Below are 24,255 nucleotides of genomic sequence, written 5' to 3' on the forward strand. Positions count from 1 at the left end.
TACATTTGTTTCACTAAGCACTTCATTGTTATCTAATCAGTAAAAACTTGTCTATGAATACTCTTAGCCTAACCGCAAAGAGATAATCGGCGTGGACCACAACGTATGAAGGAAATACCACTTTAGAACAAAGGAAAGTAGACTGAAGACAGAGTCATGAGAAGCATATGGCTCAACAAAATAATATGAGCTTTCATTCCCAAAACAAAACATCAGCACTTTTATATTCAACCAACAGCTGAGCTCAGTCCAAACCATGGTTCAGCCTCAGAACCTGATTTTCAATGCCAGAATAAGCTTGGGATGTGGAAAGAAGCAGCAAGTGCCATACACAGAGATGAGGCTTTCAGTGCAGAGAGCGAAGTTTGAATCCTTGCACCTATCTTCTTGGAAACTGATCACTGCTCAAGATCAGCAAACACAACAACAACATTTCAAAGGGTAGCAGCTCTGCCAATAATTCTGTGTTTCTTTGAATGAGGACACTGACAAACCTTTCTTAGTACTCATATATACTGTGAAAATACTTAGGACCTTTCTGAAAAAAATAACAAAAGGATTTTCATCTGAGCCCAAGTAACAGGAGCCCAGGTCCAGCATGGGCAAGATCCTGTGATGGAGAACCAGTGTAGTGTAGTAGTTAGACACAACCCAGTACTAAAAAAAATTCCACTGCACAGTCCAAAAGGTACAGCAGATCTAAGGGCTGATGATTAGGACCTGGGAGACCAGAGTTCAAGCCCTTGAAGCTCACTGAATGACTTTGGGCCAGTCACTCTCTCTCAGACTAACCTAACTCACAGGGTTGTTTTTTGGATAAAACAGCACGAGGAAGAACCTTGTACACCACACCTTGAGCTCCTTAGAGAAAAGGTGTAATATAAATGTAACTAACTGACAAACAAACAAATGAACAGCATGGAACAGCCATGCTAGAGTGATGGTGTACGTGTTTGTGAGAAGGAAAAGGGGAACTCCTCAGCAAGACTATCCCCATCCTAAATCCCAGTCATCAAACCACTGTTCTGCTATTTCATTAAACCTTCTTTTCTTCCTTAACCTCTAGGCTGTGCCCTTCCCCATGTCTACCACTTGTATATGCACCCTGTTTAATTGTGAAAGCTTCATGAAACAGCAGGGCAGCAGTTATGGCTATAGGGTTCCAGGATTGGGATATTTTGCCAGGGTTTCTCCTTCCACCACCACCCCACCTCAATTTTAAAAATGTTCACAAGCACCCAAGCACCTTTGCTTTAATTGTACAGTGGGGAGTGCTCAGCCTCTAAAACAGTTAGAAAAATAACTTAAAAGAGATCTCAGAATGCAGAGGAGTAAGTAATTGTTCATCAGTAACAAGTAGGCAGTGACCAATGGATACTGATTACAGTTCTACAGCCACAGTACATTTGGTTAAGGATGGAGGACAAATGTGAATTTGATTGCATTTTAATGAGAAGCTATCTAATTTGCACTTTTTCAGACCAGGATATGCGAACTGAAATACAACTATTCTTTTAAATTCAACTTCCCAAAAAGTTGAGATACAGTTCTCCAACTAAGCAATATGTACAAAAATATTAGGGGCAAAGGTGCATAAAGATGCATATTAGTGAAAACAACATACACAATTTTTGGGGAAATTGCATGCGAAATGTCTATATTAGTAAAAGCTGCATACAAAAATGTGCTAGGAGAAATTCACACTAAAATGCTGATGAATTTTCGAGAGGATTTCCTTTTTTAAAAATCACAAATTGCTGTGGAAATGTAGAAAAGTGAATTTAAGATTGGAAAAATGAGCAACTTAAGAGAATCAAAATGGATAGATTTGTCCATCTCTACATTCCCCCAAAGAACAGGCTTTTTTGCAGTAAGGACAGTGATGTAAAAATGCACTGAAAAGTGTGGGATGACAATTGTATCATGATGTTGTATAACCTGTCCACAAACAAATCAGAATGAATGCTCAACAAACAGCTGGTGTTGTATAACCTCCCCACAAACATTTTGCAAACACATCAGGATAAACAAACAGGTCTTCTGGAAGCAACCTAGGAGACAGAGACTAGCTTAAAGTCACCCAGTGAATTTCGTGGTTTAGCAGGGATTTGAACCTACCTCTCCCTGGTTCTAGGTCACATCCACACCATAAATTTAAAGCATATTTATATCACTTTGACAGTCATGGTTTTCCCCAAAGAACTGTAGTTTACTCCTCATAGAGCCCAACACCTTTAACAAACTATAGTTCTGAGGATTCTTTGGCGAAAAACCATGCCTGTTAAAGTGGTACAAGAGTACTTTAAATTTATGGGGTGGGTCCCTAGACCAACACTCTAACTACCACATCACCCTGCTTCTGAGGTTTCCTGTTTCCACCCCCCTCCCCATCCCCCAGAACTGTTCAAAATTCACTTTAGCATGACAGCAGTTTGAAGGGAAACCCAGAAGCACACAGCAGCAATTAATCTTAAGGATGAAAAATTCGTGTGAATCACAAAACATGCAAGAATTGCTGCTTGGACCCTGGTTTATTTCTGCAGAGATTCATGGCCTGCTGTTAAAGGCTTAGGAGGGGGGAACGCCTGTGAGGAAAACTCTCAGAAACGTTCAGGTGTGTATATAGATGAATATGCTTGCCAGCCCCTTTGGATCTTGACTACTCCTGTACAGAATTCTGGTCTGCTACTGTTGGAGGTGTAAAGAGGTTTCAAGCCAGTCACAGTGGCAATGTGCACAGATGACCAACATCAGCATATATTTGTTTTCTTTGCCTTCCCCTGAATTGAACCAGCTCCCCATAACAGCAGGTACATAACAGCACAATGTTTTGCCTTTAACAAAAGTAGGGGGGCATATCACAATTGCTGCAGGAGAACACGTTACATTTCATGACATCAGACAGTTAAAATGTATAGTTAGTACATACAGTGCTTTCAGCAACATCACCAGAACTACTCTGGATTTACATCAGACAGAACTGTGAGTACAAAATGTCCTAGCTCCTGTAAATGTGGGTGAGATAAAATTGCTATCAGAACCTTAACTATTGCCTTTCTTGATGGTTGCTGCTGCTGAACAAATAATCCTAACATTCTATAGAAGAAGTGTTCAGTCAGTGCTTGATTATAAATAGGAAAGGTACCGGGGGGAGGAACCCCAATCTTAAACTTTATGAAAGATGCAGGTCATTGACCTTACAAATTGCAACAAAATTTATTTGGCACGGGATGCCACTTCTGCCTTTTTAACTATGCCCTGTGGAATTTGAGCACCTGATACTACTTAAGCTCTACAAAGCAAAGGCTTTTGCCAGTACAAACAGTTCAGGCATGTGTGGACAGAATCAGTCATTTAATTTTGGGGAGTCCTGAGGAGAGAATTGCTGGGTGTCTCCTTTCTCCCACCATAGAAAGTACAGGGGTGTTTGAGGTGATGGTGCTGAGGGATTATGTCGCCAGCTTGCACAAGTAACAACAGAGTTATCACTAACTCAATTTGCTGCAATACAGAATAGACAAAAGGCCGAAGGAGGAATACAGTGATTTCATCAGTACATACTGGTCTGGTCTTTCTACAGAATGCCAGTGTTTAAACCTTGGGTGATCTGACATTCACTGTGCAATGGGCTGGAAGATGATGGTTTGTTGGCATGCATTAAGACCACATCTGCACCTTACATTCAAAGCAATATTACACCACTTTAATTTATTTATTACTTTTATACCCTACTTTTCTTTTTCATGAAACCCAAGGCAACTTACATACGGTTCCCAAGCGGTCTCCCATCCAGGCACGGACCAGACCTGACCCTGCTTAGCTTCAGCAAGAAGCTGGCCTTATGTGTCTTCAGACCATAGCTTGAGACCAGTTAATAGTTATGGCTCAAAGAATCCTGAGAACTGTAGTTTTTTAAAGGTTCAGAGAGTTTTAGGAGATCCCCATTTCCCTCACAGAGCTACAATCCTGGACTGGTTTAATGATCAATCCGTCTGCTCAGGGAACTCAGGGAATTGTAGGTCTGTGAGGGGAATAGGGGTCGACTGATAACTATCAGCACCCTTAGCAAACTACAGTTCTTAGAATATTTTGGGGGAAGCCATGACTGTTAAAAAGGTACAAGAGTGCTTTAAATGTTAAGGTGCAGATGTGGTCTGAGTCTTGTCCAATGATATGGCTTACTCTGGGTTTTTAGTGCTCAAATAATCTTCCTCTGATAACTATACATACCGTGGTGTCCACAGCAGTGACCTTCTGAGCCTGAACATGTTTCGGGATGGGTTCCTTTGTGGAGACCACCACACAACCCTCTGGACCCAAGGTTACAATGGCTGTTTTACAGCCTCTCTCTAGCAGGATCAATCCCACACGCCCAGCATCTTCAGCATTACCAACTGCAATTCCTGTTAGAAGTTCTGCCTAGAGGAAAACATTAAATCAAATTTGTCAAAACAAAACAAAAACCACATCAGCTAGCATCTGTAAAAAAAAGTTAAAAACAAAAACACTGAATGAGTTGTTCAAGAATATCAGTGCTGTGAAACATATATGTAATATTTAATATTAAATGTACTGAGAATCAATGCCATGTAGCAGGAAATATAGTAAGAGGTGGAATAAATCTCTCTGGGAGCACAGATTAATGGATTAACCACTCAGCCATTATTTTATTATTTTCACTAATGAGGTATAGTACTGACATACGAGGGCTCATCCACACAGTGGTTTACTGTGTGTTTGGTGCCACTCACATCTCCTTCTAATTTGCATGGTTCACATGATGTAACTGGCAAATAGAAGCTATCACACAGTTTCCCCCCTGTAAATCTGTACTAACCTAATCCACTGATAATATTTATTTATTTATTTATTACATTTATATGCTGCCCCATAGCTGAAGCTCTCTGGGCAGTTTACAGCAATATAAAAAGGAAAGGAAAAAAGTTTTCACTCCGTATCTTTAGTGCTTGTACACACTTTGCTCTAATGCTTTTAGGTGGGTATGTCAATCGTTCCCCTCTCCATGCCCACTATCTCCTCCTCCCTTCTTTCATTTCATTTCCTGTGAGCTGACAAGCAACTTCCAGCTGCTCTCCTCCATTCTGCTGGCCTTTGTTATATTGCTGGAAATGGTGCCGTTATTCTTCTTTCCCCCCTGTGCGCAAATGAGTAACACTGCTCAAACAAAGATCTGTATTTCAGCTGTCTTGTACTAGTGAAAAACAAATAATTGCATTTCCGGGTTGTTGTTTTTTAAAATGGAACCTACTGCAGCTGGTAGAACAAACTGAGCATGGTCAGTTGCCAAGCAACCAGAGGGAGTGAAAATGTTAAATTGGGGGGAGGTCATTAGGAAACTGTGTGATTGATCCTTCCCCTCAGTGTGAATAGAAAACATTGTGTTTGCAGCTGACATTGAGCTGTGGACGGTGCAAATAGAAACAGAGGTAAAAACAGAGTCTTTAGTACAAAGTAATGCTCCCATGTGGATAAGTCCCGAGACTTAGAAGGCAGTATTCAACTAACTTTTTGTGCTAGAATTAGGCTGTGAGCACACTAGTTGCCTACAACAGAGCGGTTGCATTGGCCACACTTGGAGGGGGTAATGGGTTGATTTGCCAATCAGTTGCAAAATTTGTTTGAACCTATTTTTTTTTAAAAAAAGTGCACTCATGCTGGTCCCACCAGGTTTTAGAGTATAAAGGGGTGGGGTTTGACTAGTATTGTGTGCCCCTATATTTAAGAAAAAGGAGGTGGAGTTGCACTGGAACCGGCAGAACAGTAAGTGTGTCTCTACCCTGAGTGCTAGGACAATGGGGTTCCTCCCTCTCCTCCCCTGTGCTGTCCCCAAATCTGCTCTGGAGGGTTGGGTAAACCCTAGAACAGATTTCAGGGAATGTGCAAGGGAAGGCGACAGAGAGATTTTTCCATTGTGCAGGGAAAATCCTTGCGCTGATGGATGATCTACTTAGTGCTATGTTGAATACAACCCAGAGTACTGGGGTGAAGAGTAACGTAACAATGATAAAGATCTCTACAAATAATGAATTCAGGGCTTTGAGGTGCAGTCAATCCCAGCTTCCTAATTGTGCATGATACACATGTTCAAAAGCATAGTTTTGAAACACTGATACATTAAACAAGCTACATTTTTAGGTGCATATATAAAAAAAACCCACCTAGTGTAATGTATGAAGTGGCCAACTGTGTACTCTGCTTGTAATGGGGATTCCATCATGAGCTTACTTTGTTTAAAGGAGGTAAGAGATTTTCTATTGTTTATCCATGGAGCTGCTTTGCAAAACAATATGCAAAATAATAAAAAAGGCCGTGTTCCTTTCCATGGGAGGCTATTTTGAAAAGCTGCCGTAGGGGAAAGTAAGTGTATATGGATTAGTTTTGAAATTAACCATATATTTTGGAGGGAGGGAATAGCTTGGCTCATTTCTCAGACAATCCAATGTGAGCTGGCAGCAGGAGGGGGTCCACCCAGTGTGTGTGTGTGTGTGTGTGTGTGAGTGAGTGAGAGAGAGAGAGAGAGAGAGAGTGGTTTTGAAAAATGCGGAGGCAGAGAGAGAGTTAGCTGGAACTCAGGGTGCACTCTTTCAGAATGTCCAAGTTGCTCTCTGGGAATCTGCCTCATGGATCCATATATGCTATCCTTGTACCTTTATCGATAAACCATATATTATAAAGTATAACATTTTGAGCTGGAAGGACCCTTGGAGGCCATCTTATCCAAACCCTTGCTCAATGCAGAATTTACTTAGCATCCCTGGCAGATGGCTGTTCAGTCTCTGCTTAAATACCTCCAGGTAAGAAGAGCCTCCTGCCTCCTGGGGCAGTCTTTTCCACTTTCAAACAGCTCTTATGGTTAGCAAGTTTCTCCTAATGATTAGCCATCTGCTTCCTTACCATTTCCACCCATTACTTTTAGTCTAGAAATGAAGCCTTGTAGTACTGGCCCCAGCACTTCTCACTACATTAGGAAAATACTGATTGCTATTGTTGTTGAAAGATGTTGCTGTTGCTTTTAAACTATGTTAATATTTTGTTATTTAATTTTTTGTAAACTGTATTGTTTTTTTCTGATGTGTATTTTGTATTTGTGTTTATTTTTTGTGAGCCACCTTGGGGGCCTTTTTGGCCAAAAGGTGGCATAGAAATAAACCGTACCGTACCATGCCTCTTTCAAAAAGTGGGGAGCATGTTACAATGCTGCAATGAGGTCCTTGAAGGAAGGGCAGGTTACAAAACATAAATATATATATATACTGCTCTTGTTCATTTTACGGATTATAATACCTTGTTTGGCACAGAACGTTGTGTGTCGACTTAAGCATAGAGAGCACCCACACAGTCCTTGATCATTACTGTCTGATCCTCCTTCTCTGCTACACAGTATACAAAGATGGCTGCAGACTGTTTAGAAAAAGACAGATGCCTTTAGGAGATTCTGCTGCATCTGCCATCTGAAAAGTGTTGCCTCCAGCTGTATGCAACAACTGCAGTGCAGCTGAGATACAGAGGAAAAGAGGGGCACATAAAGGACATAGTGGAACAGGCCGGGAGCTAATTTCCCATAAAGGTAGCAGACACCAGACAGATGTTACATGCCAAAAGTTAAAATGTACTATGAAGTGTCAATTGTGAAATTAAATATAAAACTGCTGGGCTGTGTTGGAAAGTTCCTCCCTCCAATAAAATCACTTTAAAAAAAAGTTACAATTGGAGGAAACAACTAATGGCTGCTTTAAAAAAGAAAACTAAGACACAATTGCAGGAGGCCAAGTAGGATATTTTTAATAGCTTTCTATAGAGGATCACGTGAAAGAGATTCCCCACCAACACGTTTTGTAAATGGCATAAAACATTCACAGGGAGATGAGCAAATACTGAAAATAATTTTAAAAAACCCAAATTATTTATGTTGTTAATCCACAAGTCAGTCTACAGCCAACATGGTGGCCTCTAGAAGTTATTGGACCACAACTCCCATCATCCATGACCAGCCATGCTGGCTGGGGCTTATGGGAGTTGAAGTCCAACAACATCTGGAGGGCACCTCGATTTACAGCGTTCAAAGGGAACGGCAGTGATGCAGAACCAAGCTCGCTAGGTACACAGCCTAACTTTTTGTTTGGTTGGACCCACTCTTCCATGAAAATATCTGAATTGCCAAACCTTTAGGAAGATGACCAGATATGTCTGTACAGTCTCTGTGGGAAATGCAAAAATGGCAGTCTGCCCTCCAGCCCCACCCCATTTTATTCAGCAGCCAGATCACTCCCCCCCCATTAATAAGGGTTTTTCACTTGCCTTTAGATCCACATTACACATCACTTGGAGTTGTATGGCTGCTAATACTTTGATTATTGTTCTCACACCCTTTAGCTAATGTTTAATCAGGGGTCTGAAGGGGGTTCTAAGCACATTCAGCTGAATGTGCCTTGATGTCCCCTTCAGACCTTCACACTAAACATGCACATGTTGAGAGTGGAGGGGGTGAGGCCAGTGCATCGGGCCAGTGGGGCAGAGCCAGTGCATGTGACTCAGGCCCCTTACACATTTTTTTGCTTTTACATTCAGGCCGAACACTTAAAGAGGGCCTGTGCCATTACCAGTTGTGTTGTGTGGATAGTCACCATGCTTATTTGCATACATTTAAGCTTTAATTGAATTGTCACAGATTTCACTTTTTGCTCTTCATTGCCATTTGATGTCAATGTTTCCAACTCTCTACCCCCCTTTATACTCTTGTATAAAGACCTGCCAAATGAAGACAACACATGAATCTGATGAAGTGGAATCTAATCCATGGAAGCTTATGCCATAATAAATGTGCTTCTAGACTCTAGTAGTTTGGACTACTAGAGACCACAGCTTCTCCTTTGGCTGAAGATCTCCTGTTTCCTTTACACCTTTGTCTTTTGTTGCCCCTTATGCCTAGACTGAGCATGCATGTGATTTCTCCGTTCTGCAAAGTCATCTTTTCTACTAAACCTTTCTCACTTCTTTTAATCCACAGTCCAAGCCCAACTACATCTAACTGCATTTGCTGACATCTGTCCTGCGCAAACTCGAGGAACTCAGACTCGGACACGGCTGTAGTTTTTTTGTTTTATTGAAGTAAGAGAAAGTTTCAATTCAGTGCACTTCATGAATCTACCTACAGCTTACTCAGAACTCAGCATCTCTCTAGGACTAACTTGGCACAACTTGGTGGCATAAAGATGTTCACTCAGCAACTAACCCTCCCCCTTCACCCAACTTAAGTACAGCTGGGTGCCCCCCCTGCTTGCGTGTACCCTGAGGCATGGTTTGAGGCGGGCATGTAGTCGTGAACTCCTCCTGAGCTGTGTTTGTTGAATCTCCCACTGCATCCCCCCCTCCTGGACCTGGACAAAGGTGGGGTCTCAGTGTCAGTCCCATCCTCTCCCTCTACGGGCGGGAGGAGTGCTGTCTGGTGTTGGAGGAGTAAGAGGCCGGTCTGGGGGTCCCTCTTGGGTGCCTGGAGATGGCTTGTCAATACCCAGAGCAGGGGCTGCTTCGATGCCCCACCCCTTGCTGGGTCCTTCCCTGGCCAGGACGTCCCACTCCAAGTCTTCCTCCCCCCTCCTGTGCATTGATCCACCCCCAGCTAGCATGCCTCACAACAACATCCATGCCAGACTATCTTTGTATCTGCCTCCCTGCCCTTCTTCTGCCTTCTGCTGTCTACCTCACTAGTGAAATTTAGGACCAAACTAGCATACTTTTAACTGAAAATGTTTAACTCTCCTGAGAACCCAGTTATAGGATATCCTAAAAATTACTGGAAAATAAATAAAAAATAAACTGTGCATATGTTGAACATGTGTTTGCTGCATGCACATGTAAAGTGGGAGTTGGGGTGAGGTCAACCCTTTATAGAAGAGGAACATGGAGGGCAGCAAAATCCAAATAATTCCACCTTGTGCTCCAGCACTTTTAAGCATTTTCCCCAGTGCTCAGCAGGCAGAAAATTGCTTAAAGCAGGGGTGGGGACCCTCCAGCCGTATCTGGCTTTTGGAACTCTCCCGAGGCCATGTCCCTCCCTGGCCCTGCTTTGTGGTTTTGCCTGGCTGGAATGTGTGCTTGAGCTCTCATAACGCCTTTAGCTTGTCTGGATGGGGGACAGAGAGGGGTTTGCATCTGTGTGTAGAAACTAGCCTGTTGTACAAACATAGAATTTACATTTGTTGCTCTGCCCACTTTTGCTTCCGGTCTACCCACCACTGGCCTTTGGAAGGTTGCCCAGAAGTTCCCTATACCCGGCTTAAAGTTACAGAGTGAGGTGAAGTGGGAGGGGGACAGGTTTTGCTTCTCTTCCCCACATGCTCCTTTTTGTGGAAATAACAGCTCCCCATTGCATAAGGCAAATACATGTTCAATAATGTATACATGATTGCCCTGCATGTCTAGTTTGCTTTGAGACTGCATGTGACTTGAGAGCAGAGGCCTGTCTTTTTTTGCCTGGCACTTTCTTTAAAGTGCCATGGACATGATGGATGTAACACCTACAACAAATTTCTATTAAGTTTGAAATCATTTATTAGCACACAACCTTAGGGTTTGGCTTCCACAGATCCAACATCTGATATACTTATTCTGCATTTCTTTTATTAGAAGTCTTAGAAATAACAGAGAACCAGCACATTCCTGGGCAAACCTCAGGGATTAGGCTGTGCTACATCTGGTGCACAGTGAATTAACAAACCAGTTTCAACAGGCTTGATCTTTCTGGGAAAAGTCAGAAAAAAGTCCAAAGCTAAGCAAAAAATCAAGAACTGATAACTTTGCAAGATGCATTTTCAGTATTTTGTACATGAACCACGTACAAAGAATTAAAAGCTGCCCAAATAAAACTTTATTGAAGCAATGCAACACACGCACACACACACACACACACACACACACACAGAGAGAGAGAGAGAGAGAGAGAAAGAGAGAGAGAGATGTCCTTTGTGGTAGATAGTCCATTGATCTCAAAACCCTGCTTTGCTTCATTCTAGCACAAAAATTCATAATGAACAAAATGTTTTAGAATACCAAGTATTTGTGTTTGTCAAAGCATCCACAGTGTTTAGTGGATGTACTTCTGTCCAATGAATATCTGAGGGATACAGCCCACATGGCAGAGCTTGCAGCAACTTTTGATACTTCCAAGGCTTTGGAATGTCAAAGAATGGTTTAATGCCACTGTTGCTGAGAAGATAAATGACAGAAACTTCCTGTCTAATCCCATAACTGTTATCAGCCAATCATAAACGGATGATTACAAGTACACCATATGAATTATTAAGGCACCTGGCAGAAACTTCACAGTCCACATGGACAATGGAGCATAAATTTCCACTTCCCTTTAAAGTAGGTGACTAGTCACTGCAAAAAGTCAGATGGATGTTAATTCTGATGCACTCTGAATTTTCGTTTGCTTTATAAATATTTCAAGAGGATGACTGGCAGCTAATTTCCTCCGCCTTGCCCACAATCTTTTGCCAAACCAGAAGGGGTAACAATAAAGTGACACCTAAGCCTTGCCCACAGACTACTTTGATTTTAAATCAAGTACCTATCAACTTTTAAAGACTATGCCTGCATGGTGGTGCCTGCACCCTGATTGACATAGGATAAGTGATCATGTAAGAAACAGTTCCTCTTTAAACAGGAAAAATATAGTATGGAATTACCTGTGGCAAATTGTTTGATTTTGCAAGCAAGGTGTACCAAGTACCACAATTGCACCTGCATTCACAGAACTGTGCTGAACCACATAAATAAACCTTTAAAAGTACCTTCAAATTCTGCAAGGAACGTTCAGACACACAAAATTTTATATATAGCGGGCAGAGTGGCAGGGGAGAGAATAGATACCTAAAGCAACAAGCAAGTTCTTTTTATCTATCAGTATACTGTTTTGTACAGTCAGTATAACAAATTTAAAAATCAATCCATTTAACCTTTCATTAAGTAGCTTGAAGGCACATAACACACAAGTAGCTCTCTTTTATAAATAGGCAATATTTTTACTGTATTATCCATAAACCCTACTACATGGGATCTCCAACTTCTCAACATGCTGCCCTCAGTGGGAGGAAACCTGGAAAAAGAAATGGCGTAATTCTTTTCATCCTTTGGATAACATGGATGCATGAGAACTAGTGTGGACAGAGAACTGGGCTTGGATCTGGCAGACCTGCATTCGTATCCCATTTCTGCCATAGACTCACTGTGTGGACTTGCAGACATGGTTTGGATACAAGAGAACAAAATCCAGAGACCGGAGGCGCCAAGAGAGAAGTTCGCTCCTTGTCTGCATTGCCTTCAGTGAGGCAGTGTGCAGGTTTGGGCCATTCTTTAGTGTTATGAGAATGAGCCTATTTATTTATTGTTTATTTAAAGCATTTTTACCCTGCTTTTCAACTGAAAAAGCTCCTGAAGCAGGTTACAGATCAATAATAAAAAAGACAGTCCCTGCCTTCAGCCTTACAATCTAAAAGATGCAACAAAAGGGGAAAAGGGATGGATTGGAAGGTACCAGTTCTTACTGTTCTTATAATGGCTGGCTGGCATGGAAATAGTTCAGGGAGCCTGTTGGAATGGCCATGGCTATATGACAGATGAGAGAGGACAGAATAGCCCCACTTCTCTTTCTCTGCTGCAGTCTGATGGAATCCCCCCACCTCCAGCTTGTGCACTCTGCTCTCCTCCTCTGCCATGGCCATAAGGAATTCAGAAGCTTTCACATTTATTTTTGATTAACTGTAGTTTGCCATGTTGTACAAACCTCGACAAACTGTGGTTAATCTTAACTATTGTTAGTGAAAACAAAACAAACTTCAAAGTTTATGAAGTAGCTTGTTTTCACTAACCACAGTTAAGATTAATCACAGTTTAGGGTTCAGCTGGCACACTAAACTAATGGTTGAACTGAAACAGAAGCAGAAGCTTCTGATCTCCTTATTTATTTATTTACATTTGTCTGGCTGCCTAACAATGTATGTAATCTGGGCAGCTCACAGAAATTAAAATAATAAAATACAATATTAAAAATCCAAAACAAAATATTAAAAGCAAATTAAAATTTGTTCTTTCTGGTAGATATACAGTGTGACACAAATCATAGATCTGAAAAGTCCATATAATAAAAAAACACGTTAATGAAGAGGCCTGAGTGAATAAAAAGGTCTCACCTGTTGCTGAAAAATGTAAGGGTGGCACCAGGTGAGCCTATCTGGGGAGGGTATTCCGTAACTGGGTGCACCACAGAGAAGGCCCTCTACTAGGATCCATCTACCTCACTTCATCTAGTGAGGGCACTTGAGGCAGGGCCTCTGACAAAGATTTTAAGGACTAGGTAAGTATATACCAAACATAATATTTTATGCTGGAGAAGAGGGGAGGGGGAGCATGTGAGCCAGGGTTCAGCTAGGTTTGTTCTTGTAATGTTAAAACATAGTTAAACATAACATCCAAACCCAGCCATTGTGTGAAGCATAAATGGCTTTCAGGGTGGTAGTTCACACCCATGTTTCCTCCTGCTTTGCTATATGGCTATAACCAGTGAGATGGAGACAAAGATCTTTTTGGAGAATATTAGTTCTATTTCAAGAGCTATCCAGACTATTCCATGTAAAGTCAGTATTGCACAAGACAACATTTTTAGAACAAGTTACTTGCCTTGTAATACAGAAAACTCATTATTTTCAAAGTTGCATCTGTCCAGAGTGACCAAAATCATTGTTATGGGATCTGTATTTACCTCACTTTCATTGCAGCAGATGATATCAGAATGGGTATAAAATTGAGGATCAAGGTCAGCAATAGCTGGAGCAGGATTAAATAAAGTCTTCACTGTAAGAGAATGAAAACATTGTCTAAATCAATGGCTTATAATGCTTTATAAATAACTGGCCAGATTCCAGTGAACAATGTGTGTTGTTATGGCTAAGGCAACTTCAGCTCAACATCCCCCCCCGATATACAAATTACTTGCAGACACAGAAACCTCCAGCAAAATATCCTATTTTCTGATGTTACAAAACAAAGTGCAACTCTAATTCATAATAACAATGGTTTAGTTAATAGATTTCATAAGAATTATAAACCCCCAGAGATCATTATATGCATCTGTCATCAAAGAAAAAAAGGGAAATTAATTAGCAAGACGAAGACTCTGTTGAATTCAGAAAACAGAAAGTTCCATTAGTATTTAGCATTTCTTGAAGATATTCCATCTAACAATCACAAGGCAGTTTGCTACTGTTGATTTAAAACACAAAGATGCACAGGAAATCAGCTGACTGAATTCCATGGAAGAACCAAGCACAAAACACAGCTTTTCTTACACAGTGTGCTTTATCAACCTTCCATATAAAGTAAGCAATTCTCCAGGATAGAAACTTAACTGAGCTTGATATTGGTTATCCTCTTTACTCATCATTGCAGCAGAAATACTTCCAACATGGAACATGGCAGGAAATAAACCTCATATAGTAGAGTGGGCAGACTAGGACCACAACACCCAGTAAATAAGCAGCCTGGAGGATTCAACAAATCTGTTAATCCCACTAGCTCTCTGAAGTTTGGCCCTCCAAGGGTACCTATTCAGCTAGCTACTGAACCTGAATCCATTCTCAAAATTTTTGTCACAATTAATGCCTTGATGTCAATTGCTTGAGTCTCCGAAAAGATGCATAAGGAGATAGAAGGACACAGTTCTCCTGCAGTACTCACTAATGTACTGGGTGTAAGCTAAAGATGGACTCAAATTTTCATAAATGTTATGACAGTCTAACGGGACAAGCTGTGCTCCAAGCACTGGGGGCTGAATGAAAGTGATTTAATTTTCAGGGCTGCGGAGAGGGAGTGTACTTGCATTTTGATTTCAAGACACCATAGGCATATTCCCCCCTCCATTTCTCCCCACCCACCATGCTTTTCGTAACCTTTCTGTTGATATGGTATGCAGGAGTGGCAGTCCTAGTGCAACTGGAATCCATCCCCCACCACCCCCATGCTTCCGTGGGGGAATGATACATAATATACTTCCAGTGGCATTGTTGGGGAATGGTTGCTCTGGCTGCCGCACTGGGAGCAGCCATCCCACCCTCAGCATCCTCCCACAGAGGCATTGTGAGGGTAAATGGCCCCGGATCACGCATGGACAGGGGTGGGGAACTTTGGTCCTCTGGATGTTGCTGAAATACATCTCCCATCAAAATGATTCAAGGCTGATGGGATTCGTAGTCCAGCAACATCTGAAAGGCCAAAGGTTCCCCACTCCTGTTTTAGGAGGGAAAAAAATGAGGGGGATTTGTCTAAGCTATCCATAAATTGAAATGTAAGCACAAACAGACTGGAAATTAAAAAGACTTTCATCACTCCACTCCTGCAAATGGCTGAAAGCTCCTGCTGCAACCATTGCAGTACAAGAAGATGGCTGCTAAGGAACATCCAGGCCTACTGTGGTGTGACAGAATGATAGAAAAGGAGCTGGAATAGGACTACGGAGGTCCAAGACAGACCTATAAAATGCCAGCAATAACTTTCATCTGAAGGGATGGGGCAAACAACTGCCTCCACTCTACTGTTTGGAGGATGGTAGTCGACACAATGCTTTCCAGCCCCATCACGACACACAGGGGTAGAAAAGACAAGCACTATCTAAGTCTCTACTTTCAGGACTGCAAGCCTAGTCAGGGGGCTGCAATATGAAGCCTGCAGGCTATGACAAGACAGCTGAGGTCCATGCACTGTCATTATGTGGTGGTTCACTTTTCTTTTGAACAAAGGACAAAAGTCCCCATCTCAAGGAGGGAAAACAGATTTAGCAGGCTGGACATGGCAAAATCAGGGATGGGGTGCCTTTTCTTTTTTTCTTTTTTGTTTACTATTGAGGGCTGCATTGCTTCGGGGTAATCTGTTGGGGGCCATATTTTGGTGGTGGGTGGGGCTGAAGTCTTTCCTTCCTCTCTTCTACCACCCCTTCTCTCTCCTTCCCCTTCCCCACCCAATTGAGCTACTAGGAGGAGGGACAGATCACTATTGCCAGAGATCTGAACTGACTGCTTGCAGATGGCTTTTGAAATTAGGCCAAAGGTTGCCCACCCCTGTCCCAGGTGATTGAATGCAGAACGGTGGGTGAAGCAATGTTTATGTTTAGACACTTTTGAGAAACCAGGAGATTGTATTCAGCTAATTCCTACTCAGGGTGGACTGCCTTCAAGTCGATCCCGACTTATGGACGACCCTAAGAATAGGGTTTTCATGGTAAGTGGTATTCAGAGGGGGTTTACCATTGCCTCCCTCTGAGACTGAGAGGCAGTGACTGGACCAAGGTCACCCAGTGAGCTTCATGGCTCTGTGGGGATTCGAACCCTGGTCTCCCAGGTCATAGTCCAACACTCTAACCACTACACCACACAGGGTAGATCCACTGAAATTAATGGACCTAAGCTAGTCATGTCTAATAACTTCAATGGGTCTACTCAAAGTAGGGCTGGCATTGAATGTCACCTGCGGCCTATAAACGTGCAAACTCAGCTATTACATTTAACTAGGAAAGTGAACAAGAAGAATAGCATTCAAGGTCAAAGTGCTCCCATTACTTTGGTATCCTGGATTTAATGACCTGTTTTGGCATTGTGTCGGTCAAAAAAGAGCCCAGCACTAGCAGAAAAGCTGCCATAGGGAGCTTTAATGACTACTAGTAGGACACTGACACATCGGCGAGTGTAATCCCGTCAATCTGTAGCCTTATAAAACCAATGTACTGTAAGGGAATGGGAACAAGAGGGCTTACAACTACAAGCTTCCGTTTCCCCACTTTCCTCTTTCGAGCATGGCATCTGGGTGTGCATCTGTTAAACACAAACAGGCTAGTGTTCTTCCTCACATAACTCCCTGCATTAAACATGTGGAGACTGCAGACTAAAGGAAAGGAAATGTCACTAACACACTCCAGCTGGGAAGGTGTTTAAGACTACATAGTGTTAGCGAAGTGTTCATGGGGATCTGGTTATACAAGGCAGTTTGACATGTTTGGCCTCTCATCTAAGGCAGAGGTGGCCACAGATTTACTGGAATATAGATCACACTATGATGAAAGATGGAACAGGCTTACAGGATGGTTCTGAACTTTTGATGACACAGTCCCTTGCACTAAGTTGCTAATGCCTTTCTTGCTCACCTTCACCCAATGGGATTTGTCTTCTTTTGTTTTAATACTTGTATGAACTAATGAAACTTTTATTAATTCTTTTTCCATTCTACAAAAACAGTAAAGAGTCTTGCAGCGCCTTCAAGACTAACAAATTTATTATGGCCACTTCATCATATCCACAAGGTTGCTACTGTACCTTACAAATACTTATTTGTAGGTATGCCCCATTGAAACAAATGGGATTTCTACATATATTTTTTTACAACACAATCTTACGCAGGTTTGCTCAGAAGTAATTCCCAATGAATGCAATGAGGCATACCTCAGGTATTCGGAAAATTTTTGCAAATTACTTGGGAAGACAGACGGACTAATGTTAGCGTTTTGGAAGAAGCAAAGACTACCAGTGTTGAAACAATGATCCTTCAACATCAACTTTGCTGGACCGGCCATGTTGTTCAAATGCCTAATCACCGTCTTCCAAAGCAGCTACTTTACTCCCAACTTAAGGATGGAAAACAGAACATCGGTGGACAGCAAAAGAGGTTTAAACATGTTCTTAAAGCGAATCTAAAAAAATGTAACATGAACATCAACAACTGGGAAGTCTTCGCCCATGAAAGTCCCAAATGGAGGTTGGCTATTATCAAAGCTGCTGTGGACTTTGAAGAAGCATGAATACAGGGCGAATGGGACAAACGACCTAAGCGGAAGGCATATCAAACAAATCCTCGCTGCGACTATCTTCCATCTGGAAACCTATGTCCTCATTGTGGGAGGCTGTGTGGATCCAGAACTGGCCTCCACAGTCACTTGCGGACCCACTGTTAAAGACCTTATCTTGGAAGACAATCTTAATTGGCCAAGAGTGATTGCCAATGAATGAATGAATGAACCTCATGTAAATGTGTACAGGACTGCAGTCTTAGGTATTTCTAGGGTAAATATATAACAGGTAAGGAGAACAAGGAGGGGGACTGTAGGGGAAAGCAACTTCCAGAGGGTGGTGGTTGCTGAGTAAAGGGCTTTGTAGAAGAATTTAGTTTCACGAAACTTGGCTTGTTATTATGGATAATGCAACAGTTAAAAGAATCTGATCAATTTCTGAACAAGCCATCTTCAAACTATGGAGTTTCAAAGTTGGCTTGTTCAACTAACCATGATTTCCAGGATTGGACATAATTACAAGCAAGGTTTTGTGGAAAGTGAAGCTAAACTCTATTGAAGTCCTCCTCTCAGCCATTCAGGAGGAGGAAAGAGGGGCACATGCAAGCCCAAGGCTTGCAGTGGCTTCTTTGTGGCTCATACACATGATGTTTAACCGTGGTTTAATACAGCCTTCTCCAACTTGGTGCCTTGCAATTGTTTTTGGAGTGCAACTCCCATAAGGTCTACACCAAGCATGGCTAATGATCAGGGATGGTGAGTCTTGCAGTTCAAAATATTTAGATAGCACTAGTTTGAGGAAGGTTGTGTGAAATGTGCCAGTGAGTGTGTGACTGTTATGATCACTGAGATACAAGCTGTGCCACGCCAATCCAGTGAAATCACATTTTTGCTCCCCTCTCCAAGTCAGTAGATTATACTGGTCCTAGCTGCTGAATACCAGTCACCTTCTTCTTCACCAATTATTTTTAAAAATAGTTCTAAAACCCTACTGCCTTGAAAGGATGTAAAGCATTTAAAAAGTGAATAAATAATTGAGGCAGATTATTATCTTACCTCCACTGGTGTGGGCCATTTTCAGGGCTTCCAGGGAAACAGACGGGGTTATTTCAAGTTGGCAGACCATTACTTTGGCTTTAGAGATGACATGAGCAGCCCTCTTTAAGTCATCAGAATTCAAAAGCAAATTCGCTCCCGCAACAATGACAATAAAGTTTTGCCCTTAAAAAGAGAGAGAGTGAGAGAGAGCTTTTAAATCATTAAAACTAAATAGAACCATTCCTTTCTGCCACCTAAAAGGCAGAGCAAAAGGGATGGTTGTACGGCTTTCCCCTTCTTTTCAAATGGAGCCTGCAAATGGGAAACTTCCTGCTGGATTGTAGTCTAAAAAAATAGGATGGCTGAGCTTTTGAAAGGTCAAGCCTATGCATCAGATACATGAAGTGGAAAGGCAAACTGTTAAGTTAATTGATTGCCAGATTTTCACTAAGTTTCATTAAGAGGACATTGCAACTGAAATGTGTCAGTGGAATACTTCTTGGTCCGATTCTCTGAACGCAAATAGAACACCTCTCCCTATACCACGAGCTTTGAGGTCAGCCCTGTTTGTGGTCCCCCACCACCTTCACCACCGCAAGATGCAAAGAGGCTGATGACATGGGAGAGAGCGTTTTCTGTAGTGCCCCCCCCCGGACTCTGGAACTCCCTCCCTGGGGAAATACAGGCCATATTCACACCATACATTTATTCCACTATTATTCCATTTTAAACAATCATGGCTTCCCCCAAAGAATCCTGGGAAATGTAGTTTGTGAAGGGTGTTGAGAGTTGTTAGGAGACCCCCTGTTCTCCTCAAAGAGCTACAATTCCCCGAGTGGTTTAACAATCAACCCCTCTCCTCCAGGAACTCTGGGAATTGTAGCTTTGTGAGGGGAATAGGGGTCTCCTAACAACTCTCAGCACCCTTCACAAATTACACTTCACAACTATTTCACACAACTATTTCAAGTGGAATAACGGGAATAAATATACCCTGTGAATGCAGCTAAGGTCTGTACCCATAGTGGGTAGTTTTAAGAAATAAATCTTTTTTTCGCCAGGCATTTGGCTGAAAGGTTTTTATTTTTCTGTTTTACTGATCTGCTACTTTGTTGTTTGTTCTGTAACTTATGGAATGTTGTTACTGATTTTAAAAAGTGGCAGCTTCCAGTTGAGCATCCCCAACTTCACTGCTTCTCAGCTGTGCCAGATGAGTGTGTGTGTGTGGGGAGAGAGTGTGCCCTCTAGGCATGTGCATGAGAGAGACCCATTTTTTTCCTGCCCACTACTGACATGGAACTCTCAGAGGGTTGTCCCTTGGCCCAAAAAAGGTTTCATACCCCTGCTCTAAGTTCTTTTAATATGGGCTCTTGGGCTAAAATTAAGCCAGTGTGGAGAGGGAAATCATTCTGACACTTTATGTTTTAGCATTTATTTGTTTTTTTTTTTTTAAGAACAAGTACCGTAACCCATGACTAGAACTTGGAATTGAGTAGACTAAAAAATCTGGAATAAAATAAATGAACATCAAGTGTCGCTTATTTTAAAATAGCCAACTTCCTTGGCACTCCTTACAACAGACATCACAACTTCATATTTATATTCTGATGATGACATAAGAACTTGGGTAATTTTTACTGCACCTTATTCCAAGAGAGAGGGTTGGGAAGCTTGACAAGGGCCTGCATTTATCATAACGTACTATCAGTTCACTATAGAATGGAGCCCTGCCTTTAGGGCATGTTTCACATGGGAACTCTTGTACATTCTACTTCTCCAAGCCAGGAAATTGATGTAACTGTCTCATGTGATTACACTCCTGGTGTCTCCGTGACCCCAGGCCAGGGGGCGTCAATGCTGTTTCAACACACACTACACTAAGCCTGATTCTCCCCCTCAACAGTGTCTGCCTGCTCATGAGCTACTTCTATCTCTAAGGAGTGTTGCTAAGATTCTTGCCTCCACTATAATGGTCCCCTGGGTACAGGGGGTTGCACCCCAGTGCTGAATCAGTTCTAGTCTAGGTAACCACTCTGGCTGGGACTGCTGCTGAGGCATTGGTGCAATTGTTTAAGAACCAGTCTGCATCTGTGTTGGAACTGCTTTTTAATATGTTTTTTAAACCTTCTTCATCCCCCCCAAACATATTTAAAACCTTTTAAAAAAAGATGTTTTTAAAGCTTTTAAAAAAATGCTTTTAAATATGTTTTAAGATATTTTAAAGTCTGTTTTTATGATGTTTTAAGGTGTTTTCAGTGCTTTTCTTTGCCGCCCTGGGATCCTGGTGGGAGGAAGGGCGGGATATAAATCAATTAATAAATAGTTGTTATGTGCCTTCAAGCCAATTACGACTTATGGCGACCCTATGGATCAGCAACCTCCAATAGCATCTGTTGTGAACTCCCTGTTTAGATCTTGTAAGTTCAGATCTGTGGCTTCCTTTATGGAATCAATCCATCTCTTGTTTGGCCTTCCTCTTTTTCTACTCCCTTCTGTTTCTCCCAGTGTTATTGTCTTTTCTAGTAAATCATGTCTTCTCATTATGTGTCCAAAGTATGATAACCTCAGTTTCATCATTTTAGCTTCCAGTGATGGGTCTGGTTTAATTTGTTCTAATACTCAATTATTGTCTTTTTCGCAGTCCATGGTATGCACAAAGCTCTCCTCCAACACCACATTTCAAAGGAGTTGATTTTTCTCTTATCCGCTTTTTTCACTGTCCAACTTTCACATCCATACATAGAGATCGGGAATACCATGGTCTGAATCATCCTGACTTTAGTGTTCAGTGATACATCTTTGCATTTGAGGACCTTTTCTGGTTCTCTCATAGTTGCCCTCCCCAGTCCTAGCCTTCTTCTGATTTCTTGACCATTGTTTCCATTTTGGTTAATGACTGTGCCAAGGTATTGATAATTCTTGATAAGTTCAACGTCCTTGTCAACTTTAAAGTTACATAAATCTTCTGTTATCATTACTTTAGTCTTTTCGACGTTCAGCTGTAATCCTGCTTTTGTGCTTTCCTCTTTAACTTTCATCAGCATTCATTTCAAATCATTACTGGTTTCTGCTAAGAGTATGGTATCGTCTGCATATCTTAAATTATTGATATTTCTCCCTCCAATTTTCACACCTCCTTCATCTTGGTCCAATCCCACTTTCTGTATGATATGATCTGCTTATGGATTATACAAGTAGGGTGATAAAATACACCCCTGTCTCACACCCTTTCCGATAGGGAACCAATCGGTATCTCCATATTCTGTCCTTACAGTAGCCTCTTGTCCAGAGTATAGGGTGCACATCAGGACAATCAGATGCTGTGGCACCCGCATTTCTTTTAAAGCATTCCATAGTTTTCATGATCTACACAATCAAAGGCTTTGCTATAATCTATAAAGAAAATTTCAGATTTTCTTCTGAAATCGCTTGCTCCGTTCCATTATCCAATGTATATTTGCGATATGATCTCTGGTGCCTCTTCCCTTTCTAAATCCAGCTTGGATGTCTGGCATTTCTTGCTCCATATATGGTAAGAGCCTTTGTTGTAGAATCGTGAGCATTATTTTATTTGCATGGGATATTAAAGCAATAGCTTGATAATTACTCAATTCTCTGGGATCCCCTTTCTTTGGAATTGGGATGTATATTGAACGCTTTCATTCTGTGGGCCATTGTTAAGTTTTCCATATTTCTTGACAAAATTTGGACAGATTCGGTCTCAGTAGCTTGTAGCAACTCTATTGGTATGCTATCTCTTCCTGGTGATTTGTTTCTTCCACCTATTTTAAGAGCAGCTTTCACCTCATATTCTAAAATTTCTGGTTCTTCATCATACCGTTCCTCCATGAATGAATCTGTGCTTACATCTCTTTTATAGAATTCTTCAGTGTATTGCTTCCATCTTCCTTTTATTTCATCTCGGTCAGTCAGTGTGTTCCCCTGTTGATTATCTTTATTTTCTTTAAATTTCTCTAATCTTTTGGAATAGGACTCTTGTTCTACCCTTTTTGTTTTCTGTTTCTACACAATAACTATTGTAATAGTTCTCTTTGTCCCTACTTACTAGTCGTTGTATTGTCACATTTAGGGTTCTAACAGTGTTTGTGCCTCCTTTTGCTTTCCTTCTCTCTTTAACTGTTTTAAGAGTTTGGTCAGTCATCCACTGAGGTCTTTCTTTTTAACTAGAAGTATTTTTTTTTTGCATTCTTCCCTGATAATGTCTCTGACTTCACTCCATAGTTCTTCTGGTTCTCTGTCAACTAAGTTTAAAGCCTCAAATATGTCCCTTATTTCATCTTTATATTCTTCTGGGATGTTATTTAAATTGTATTTTGGCATTATGATTGCTTTGTTGGTCTTCTTTAGCTTTACTCTGATTTTGAATATGACCAGTTCATGATCTGTACTGCAGTCTGCTCCTGGTCTTGTTTTCGCAGAAAGTATGGAACTTCTCCGTCTTCTGCTACCAATTATATAATCAATTTGATTCGTATATTGACCATTGGGTGATGTCCACATGTACAGTCGTCTTTTTGGTTGCTCAAAAAATGTGTTTGCAAGAAACAAACTACTGGCTTGACAGAATTCCGTAAGTCTTTCTCCTGCTTCATTTCTGTCTCCTAAGCCCCATTTCCCCACAATTCCTAGTTCTTCTCTGTTCCCTACTTTTGCATTCCAGTCCCCCATGATTATCAGCACATCTTGTTTTGGTGTGTGATCAATTTCTTCCTGTACTTTTATGTAAAATCTCTCCAATTCCTCTTCCTCTGCGTTTGCAGTTGGAGTGTACACTTGGATGATGGTTATGTTAATAGGCTTCCCGTTAAATCTCATTGATACCACTCACTCAGACCTTGCGTAATAGCCCCTAATTGCTTTTGCTACATCACTTCTCACTATTAAAGCAACCCCGTTTCTTCTTAATTTCTCATTTCCTGCATAAAATATTTTGTAGTTGCCTGACTGAAAATGTCCCATTCCCATCCATTTTAATTCACTCACGCCAAGTATTGTAATGTTATGTTCCATTTCTTGTTTGACAATTTCTGTCTTTCCCAGGTTCATGCTTCTCACATTCAATGTTCCTATTATTTATTATTTTATTTATTTATTCAATTTGTATCCTGCCCTTCCTCCCAGCAAGAGCCCAGGACGTCATACAACTCTGGACTCTCCTTTTGCATCTGTGTGCATCAACCTCTGGGCTTCCTTTCAGCTTTGTCCCAGCTGCATCATTAGTCACAGCGCTACTCGTACTGGTCCTTTGTTCTTCCCCCGTAGCTTGGTGAGTGCCTTCTGACCTGGAGGTCTTATCTTCCAGCACTATCCTGTACTGCATTTTGGATACTCTTTTGATAGGGTTT

General features: G+C 41.5%; 1 protein-coding gene across 6 annotated transcripts in view; it reads right to left on the reverse strand.

Moving 5' to 3' along the window:
• RBKS (ribokinase) overlaps window positions 1–24,255 on the reverse strand; it is a 105,638-nt gene that overhangs the window by 29,752 nt on the left and 51,631 nt on the right. For all 6 annotated transcript variants that reach the window (XM_061624932.1, XM_061624935.1, XM_061624934.1 and 3 more), the window contains 3 exons: window positions 18,908–19,072; window positions 13,784–13,875; window positions 4,231–4,419 (listed from right to left, as the gene is read on the reverse strand). In XM_061624932.1, coding sequence (XP_061480916.1) covers window positions 4,231–4,419; window positions 13,784–13,875; window positions 18,908–19,072 — 446 coding nt within the window. The remainder of the gene's footprint in view (window positions 1–4,230; window positions 4,420–13,783; window positions 13,876–18,907; window positions 19,073–24,255) is intronic.

Source organism: Rhineura floridana, chromosome 4 (genome assembly GCF_030035675.1).
Source record: "Rhineura floridana isolate rRhiFlo1 chromosome 4, rRhiFlo1.hap2, whole genome shotgun sequence".
NCBI lineage: Eukaryota > Metazoa > Chordata > Lepidosauria > Squamata > Rhineuridae > Rhineura > Rhineura floridana.